Source organism: Gadus morhua, chromosome 9, assembly GCF_902167405.1.
Source record: "Gadus morhua chromosome 9, gadMor3.0, whole genome shotgun sequence".
Taxonomy (NCBI): domain Eukaryota; kingdom Metazoa; phylum Chordata; class Actinopteri; order Gadiformes; family Gadidae; genus Gadus; species Gadus morhua.
In genome coordinates, this window is record NC_044056.1 from 15,355,268 (window position 1) to 15,363,870 (window position 8,603).

Sequence of the window (8,603 nt, forward strand, 5' to 3'; positions counted from 1 at the left end):
CCTTTTCACAAATGATCTATGCCGCATAGATCCTTATATGTATGCATATGTATTTATATATATAATAATAAGTGAAAGAATCGGTTATTTGCTTTCACTTGGTTTTATATTGTATACATGCCACTATACATTGGTTTTAAAAGTCAGCGGCTTGTCTGTGTTCAATATAAAATTGTAATTTACACATTCCGGTGAAGGAAAAAAAAAAAAAAAGTGGATCTGAAATATCAATGCTGCACTTGTTGCCCATGGTTTCCTGACAAAGTTTCTCCGTGCTATATTAAGAAGTTCAACTTTGCTTGTTTTCGTCTCATCTGTCGAGCAGAGTATTTTTCCTTATTGATGTTCCTTCTCTGATCCTCGCCATCTGCGCTCTGTCTCTCTCTCGCGTCTCCTTCTCTTTCTGTCTGCCTCTCATCTACTCTGCCTTTCACACTCTTCCTTCCTTAACGACGCACTATTTCTCAGTGTCCTCATCAAGAGAGGAAAACAAGCAGACCAATCTGTGTTCCGTGGCGTGACATGACAGTCGGGTCATGTCTGTCTTTGTCGGTTGCCTCGTCGCCTCTACTTCACAAGGGGAAAGCATTGAAAGAACCTCCGGAATCTTGGAGAATATTGTCTCCAAGAGTTGACAAAGAACTGTGCATGATATTTGGACAACAAAAAAAGGGCAGATTCCATTCCTTTTGGAAATGGGTCGATCCAATCTAAAACCATTTCAAGCCCGTATTAGAATAATCATAGTGTCAAAGCATATCTTGCTTTTGCAATCTGTGATAATTATTAGTGAAACATATTGGTGAAGGACAAAACATGTGATTTCAGGTGCTAGTGTTGATGTAAGGTCTCCTTGCTCAATGGCGGCCCTCCCTCGCCGTAGTGTGTAACACAAACAAATGTAGTGGCTCAGTACCAGGTCGCATCAGTGGAAAGAGAGTTGCAGCTTCTGAAACTCATTAGTAGAATTTCATTAAGACGAATGGATAAAAAAAGAGGAAAGAACTACAGAAAATGGCCGGGGGGAGAAGAATGAACAGTTCTTCTGTCACCTCCCTGTTCTTAATCAACTGAGGGAAAACTCTCCGTGCCAGGCTCCATGCCATTCCAATGTTTCCCGTTCCATTTCAAAGCTCTCAATAAACCCAGATCTGCTGGCAGGCTGTGCGTGTGTACGTGCGTGTCATGCATCTACAGTGTCTGTGTGTGTGTGTGTGTGTGTGTGTGTGTGTGTGTGTGCATGTTGGTGAATGTGTGTGCACATGTGCATGGGCGCGCTCGCGTGTGCGTGTGATTGTGTGCGCGCGCATATGTGCATGTGCGTGTGTGTTGTGTGGGAGCGTGCAATTGGGTACAATGCATGTTTTTCCCCCACCACCACAGATATATACCTCGGGGAGTCAACATAGCAGGACCGGGAGTCGGCTGGTACGGAGCAGTACCTCAGCCGGTCCCGTCTGCAGAACCACTCCGCCCCCCTCTCCCCATGGAGCTTGACGCTGAGTGTGCCAGGCGCCAACCTCACACAGAAGTACAGCCTTTTGGGTCAGACACCAAAGACCTGAGACTGAGCAGAGCTACGCCTCATCAGCCAGCTGCAGCCTCTCTCTTTGGACTACTGCAATCGACAGAAGCTTTCCTGAGTCTACTGCTGCAACAGATGCATTCCGCAATGTTTCTGACTGTACCAGCAGACACTGAATTAATATGCCACTTAAATCCGTTACAGAACGCATCTGTTAAGATGTTACAGACCGCATCTGTAGGTTTGGACTTCTAGGTCTCAAAGCAAAAAAGTGTGACGTGTCACGTGACAACCTTGTCCTAACATAGATACCGCCTGAACCCATTGGCCCGGTCTCTCCACCAACATCTCCCTACAGAGCTAACCCAGACACAACAAGACTCTGGAGCCAAGATGTCAGCCGCGGCCTGATGCGATGTGTGCCTGTCTGAGGCTGAGGGGCTTCATGTTTCAGTAGGCGTCCTCCAACTTGCTTCTTTTGACTTGTTTAGAATAAGATAAAGAAGACCTTTAATGTGCTCTCTGGAAGTTAATGCGAAGCAAACGCACTGAAAGCGAAACCCGCCTGACGCAGAGTTTTCTCTGCTCTGACACGCGGAAGCAACCCAACACCCACCTGAAAAATGAAGCCTTCAGACTCTAGGGGGATGGAGCATGGGTGTAGGGGGAGGGGGACTGAGCCGGTGGGGATGACATAGCCTCTGTGTGTTTGTGTGTTTGTATGTGCGTGTGTGCATTTGTGTGTATTTGTGTTTGTGCGCTAGCTTTGGCCTACTGATGATATAACCAGAGTGTATGTGTGGCAGCGTGTGTGGCACGTGTGTGGTGTGTGTGTGTGTGTGTGTGTGTGTGTGTGTGTGTGTGTGTGTGTGTGTGTGTGTGTGTGTGTGTGTGTGTGTGTGTTGTGTGCATGCAAGCTTAGTTACTATGCAACAAATAGCTGGAATAAACTCCCAGAGGAATTAAGACTTGCCCCAACTCTGAGCACCTTTAAAACAAGACTGAAGACTTTTATGTTTGCTATAGCTTTCTGCTAAAATCTTAAATACATTGCACTTTCTAAAAAGCTTTTTTAACTTTGCCTTTATTTTCTATTTTAATACTAAAATGCCTTTTTCAATTTTACCCATTTCTTTGCATATGTTTTTCTTTTACTTATCTATTATTTTATTTTATTGTATGACAATGTTTATATGTGAAGCACTTTGAGTCTGCCTTGTGTATGAAAAGTGCTATATAAATAAAGTTGCCTTGCCTTGCCTTGCCTACTGACGATACAGCCTCAGAGTGTATGTGCATGCGTGCGTGCTCGCTTTGGCCTACTGTTGTGCGGTGGCATGCAGGCCGACCATATGCTGCGTGTGCCGGTGTGAACGTGCGAGCCACCATATGTGAGAACAACCACATTAGGGTTCGGGCAGGTATGACTGAAGGTACATGAGAACAGCGCAACCATGAAGCATAGGAACATCTCACCCATGAGGACTATTTCAATTTGAAGCCTGGCAGATCCTAAAGAATAACAGCTCGACGAGAAGATCATGACGGCGAGATTATGTGAAATATCATCAACAAGAATGAGCATTGAGTTTGGTAGACACCAGGTTGATGAATTGACACAGCGCCAACAGAGGGTTGGGGAGATTGCTCTGGCTGATGAGATGCAATAAAGTTAGGCATGGCGGGGCTCTTCGATACGAAAATGCGGTCACTGGCGGGGTGGGTGGGGCGATTATCATAATATTGAAAAATGGCTTCAATTACTTCAAAATGGCTGAGAGGAAGAGCGGACAGGGAGTCAGGATGCGGTATTGCTGTGGCAGGCAGGCAGTGGTTGGGTTATAAGGTCAATCTTTTCTAAGATGGAGTGTCTCTTTGGCTCTGCTGAGGTGCTGTCACTGAGCTGGCCTTTACTGGCACAGCAGTGACCGGATCATGGATTCAAGACGCATGTCAGCTGTTGTTTTCTTTTACTCAGGGTGACATGATGCGTCGAGCCAGACACTTTCATCATTTTGTGATCCTTTGTTAACAACTGGAGACTTTTAGATTAAACCAGCTGTCAAATGACAATTTTCTTATTTTCATGCTAATTCTTTCAACACCTGAATCTCTTTGTCGTCATAGCAACTACAAATAACATAACAATGCTTATTATAGCTTAAGCATTATGCACATATTGTTTGAATTCATAATCTCTGTGCGATGATGCTTTGTCAAATATATTAGTTAAACTAAATTTCAAGTTGAACCTACACAGTGAGTGCCATAAAGTATTTCATACACTTGATTTGGAATGCAAAAACCATCACTCATACACCGGCCCCATTCATCAGTGAACCCTTGTCCATCCCCTGTACAGATGCGATTATGCCAGCTGAATTGAGTAATGACGGAGTTTATAGAGCAACATCTGTTATGGTAATGTGTTCACATTGCATGTCCCTCTTCTCTGTCGGTCCGCTGTTGTTTTGGTTTAATATGTGCTCTGTTTGAGGAGGAAACACTGCAGGAGCCCCATCGCTGCTGTGCCCATGACCAGTGCGGCTTGATTTATGGGAGTCGCTGACTACAAAAAGTCTAGAGGAAATGAGCATTTATACACTTACACACCGCAGCGAGATATGAGGCATGACCTGTAGCAGCTTGTGTCCCTCTATCTATTTCACTGGTTTGTTTGCTCTCTCTCTCTCTCTCATCCCCCTCTACCCACATCTCCTATTCATCTGCCTACATTATAAAGAGAAGCACATGGACACACTACTCTGCCCCCCCCCTGCCCCCCCAGGCCGTATATTACATAAACCTGTTGGAGTACAGGCCACAGCAGCACATTCACAGCAGCAGCGGTCGCGTGAGGCAGAATAACGCAGGTTCTTATTCACAGGGTTAAAGGGGAACACACCGCCGCTGTGCAGGACACCATTTATCTTGCTTGCACAAATACATGCCTCTAAAAAACATACATGTCACAAACAGAGGTGCTTTATCATATTCGGAGAACAGATGTTCTATCTAGGGGGCTGGTTATAGTAAGACAGTAGGAGATTCTGGTCTGGATGCTAACCCTTGACACTAGCATGTTTAAACATGAATGTTAGATGTTGAGACTTATCGGCTAGAGTTTAAAGATAATTGGCAGTATTCTGGGTGGTTATGGCCCTGCTAGAACCTTCATGCAACTCTGCACCAATGGGACTTCCATCTTTTTCTTTCCTCTGAAACATATATAATCCCTACGACCACAAATTATTATTGATGACCTTTATGATTTGATTGTGCTTGTGGTTTTGTTAATCTATTTTACTATGAATTTGATATTGCTTCATTACTGGAATTGTCTTTCAAGTTGTGTTTTGTCTCGTTGTGTTCATCTAAATGCAGACATCAGGCTTATATAAGGGCTTCCAGGCCAGCCATGCATGGTGGGATGGCCATCCTAGCAGGGATATTACTCAGAACCCTCTCATGGATTTTCTTGCCCCCAAGTGGTTTTTCCTTGTTGTTTGTTTGAGGGTTTTGAGGTTAGGGGGGTGAAGTAAAATCTTATCTGCACATCATGGACCAGTGAAGCAATTTGAGACCTGTGATACAGTGTTGGATAAAAGTCAGCCACTTCCCAACTATTCAAATATTCTACATGTTTACAAGTCAATGGTATGCAATAATGTCGACGGTTTGCCAGGAACTCGGTATGATATGGCATTTTGAACTATTGGCATCATGTGCGTAACGTCAAGTGCACTTGTGATAAAAGACAAGTGTGTGTTTGTAGTGAACTTCAACCAACGACTGATAACTCACCATTTGCATTCTTCCCACAAATGAGATGTTGGTAGGGCTGAAGTAGCCCCCATATCTCAGCGTCACTGTTGATCACCTGCGCCATGGACTCCAGGGTGAATTTAGGAATTCCGTTATCTTTCTCCAAAAGCGCACTGCGCAACACTCGCGTGTACACCTCCCGGAAGAGGCTCTCCATGCACGCACACAAGTAAATAGCGGCGTGCTCGTGTATCCTGACGGCAACGCCGCTGTCCACCATCCACTTGAAGAACTTCCCCACGTTGAACACGAGTCCGCACCGCACCGCCTTGCCGCGGCTAAACTTGTCCTCGGTGCTCATGTTGTACAGAGACAAGGCGCTCACGGCGGCGGCGATACAGTTCACCGAAACCGTCCACGAAAGGACGATCTTGATGGCGCTTTGGATCTCGTACTTTGTGCATTTGGCGTAGCGCAAACTCAGCCGCTGCGCTTCTTTGGCGATGCGCACCAGCGCGCGGCTGACCAGTGTGGAGAGCCGGAGCAGGACGCCCTGCGGGAGGGTTGGTAGCCGGGTTTCCTCGTCCCGCTGGAGCGCGCTCGCCACTTCCCCGAGGCTCCATGGTACCTCGTCCTCTAGCTCGGGTAGCTTAACGCACCGCCCGGAGCACTCCAGGGTCTCGGCGTCTTCGACCAGAACGGTGTTGACAGTGTCCAGACTGTTGTGTCGACTGTGCATCGAGGAGTCGGTTAAAGGCCAGTGATTGTTGCCCCCATGCGCATGAGTTGCGTGTGCCTCGGAACAGCACAGCGACGCACTGGACGACCTGAAGGAGTCCGCGGCTCCACCATAACCCGAGTCGAGCGTCAAATCCTCCAGCGTTCTTGCCACGGACTTGTTACTCCTGCTTGCCATAGCTGCACTTCATACTGCAAACTAAAGGCTGTGGGATAAGTTGGGTAAAATATTCCACATTAAATGGATTTGAACGTTGTTCTTACACCGTTGTGCTAAATCCAGTGAAGAACCTTCTGTTTTAAAGGTCCACTGTATTTTATATAGCCCACGTCGTTCAGTGTTTCAATCTTATCTGAGACATTCATCCGAGTCGAGAATCAACAGTGCTGCTAGGCGCTCACTTGGTGTTTTACGCATAGTCTCTGACAGTTGGAGGCGGGGCCCGTTGAGATCTCCGTGCGGCGCGCAGCCAATGCGCACTTGGAATGACTCAAAACAGTTTGGGGCGGCTGCAGCTCTTCTGCAACTTAAACTCTATTGGAGATAGGGCTCCTCGCGGCAGCTATTTTGCATGCATGGCTATCTCACAAGGTGATGCGGTAAGGCAGCAGCACTATTGCTATGTTTAGAGAAGACACTCTTTCAGGGAATCCAGCTGCTTTTTATTTTCTAGCAGCATATCTGATGGTAACATGACTCAGGTGCTTGAATAATTGATGGTATGCATAATGCATTTCTCTAGGTGATCTCCGTTCCATAGGGTTCATTTATACGATTCCAATTCTTGCAGTTAGTCGTGGTCGTAGCCTACCTTATACCTTTTCTATAATGCTCTTTTTTATTCCTGAATTAAACAACCATTAGGTTGAAAAATGGTGGCCGTGACAGCAACATAAAGGCCTCCGGTCAAGAGTCGCGAGCAAATTAGGAAGAGTAGTAGGCCTAGATGATCTTATTGGTAAACAGCAGAACTTGCACGCTATCAATTTTAATTGATTTCATGCATGCCTTTTGTTAATGTATACTTTTCTATGAAATACTTACTTGACAATGTTCTTTATAGATGTACTGGGGCATTATTTCTAGAGCAACAGTGAACCCTGGTGTACAAAGATAGCAACAACAGTCAAAACAATCTGACCACAAACAGCAAGTTTTTCATCATGTTAATGAGATTCAAATGACTAAACAGTTATTTGTAAATAATTTATAATGAACTCACAGCTCACTTTTGATCATATAGGCCTATATGGGCTTACAAACGTAGACTACATAGTATATATTACCGACTCTTAGTGTTCAATAAGGTCTCATTCATATTGAATGTTGTTTGCCGTTTACAAACAAAATATTTGTCAGCTGCAAGGTCGCAAAGCATTCAACAAAATGCTTTTATTCCCTATGCAGTTCCAAGCTACTTCATACACATTTATGATGCAAAGGGTTGTGTTATGTCTGTTGTTGTTGGTTGCTTATCAATATTGAAGACGAACACAAAGAACACCCATCATCCCTCGAGCGACAGATTGTTCATTTTGAAATCCACCTCTCCTCCAATTCACTATTGGATACCCTGCGGACTGTAATGCTGTATCTTATCAGTCGAAGTGTTTCCTTGGCTGCTGCTACACACTCCGGATCCTGCCAGGGTTCAGGGCTGATGACACACAGGACATGGTCAGTATCAAAGGACCAGTAGAGAGCGCCAAACTGGATCTTAATGCTTTACACTGTACGACTCCACCGGCTGTGAAAGCAGACTAAACAAAGCAATCATTTAAAATAATTGCTGTCGTTTATATTTTGGAATGCAGTCTAAGACACATGTCTGAGAAACCGGTTTCAATAGACCAATGTGATGGTGGTTAGTCCGGATGCTATGCACGTGTCAGTTTGTCAGGTAAGTCACATAAAGTGTAGTGGGCAGGCGGTTTTCAACTACCACTCAAAAGGTTTGATCCCTAGTGTCTGCAGTCTACCGGTTGCCATCTTTCAACAAGAAACCTAACAGCCTTTAAACGAAAAACAATAAATTGAGCAAACCCATGTTATAACGTTTATTTTAATTTTGTTCCTACTCAAATATTGTTAACTTCTCCATTTTCGCTTTTGTTTCCTGATTGAGTCAGAGCCATTCCCCCGAGCCGTACCCTAATGTTGCTTAAATCAGAGCTAAAATAGCATTGGGTAAAAGCATGTGTTCAGTCTACTAAATAGTAGGTTGTGACCCCTTCATTTCTGACCAGATAGGATGGCAAATCGTATCTGATCAGTTCAGCCCAGATATCTGGTCAGGTAAGACCCCTATCCAGACTATCTCCTCTTTATTAGAGGGGTCAACCTGGGTGGATGAGCAGATTCACCAGGACATGAACATTAGCACTGCAAGTCAAACAAAGGAAGGCACAGCAGAGGTTAATTGCGCTGTAATAAGACTGCACTAGAGTTAAACCTCCAGCCTTACTGAAGGGGACCCAGCCATGGTTTTGCCCCAGCCACATGTCTGAAGGGACACACCAGGGATAGGGGGCAGTGAGGGGGAAAGGAAAGAGACGACATCATAGATTGATGTCA

General features: G+C 45.1%; 1 protein-coding gene across 1 annotated transcript in view; it reads right to left on the reverse strand.

Annotated features, from left to right (window-relative positions):
• Positions 1-6,450, reverse strand: part of btbd11b (BTB (POZ) domain containing 11b) — a 51,358-nt gene extending 44,908 nt beyond the window's left edge. Inside the window, exon 1 of the mRNA XM_030366909.1 lies at positions 5,330-6,450. Within this exon, the coding sequence (XP_030222769.1) occupies positions 5,330-6,206 (877 nt within the window). The 5' untranslated portion in view covers positions 6,207-6,450. The remainder of the gene's footprint in view (positions 1-5,329) is intronic.
• Positions 6,451-8,603: the final 2,153 nt, after the last annotated feature.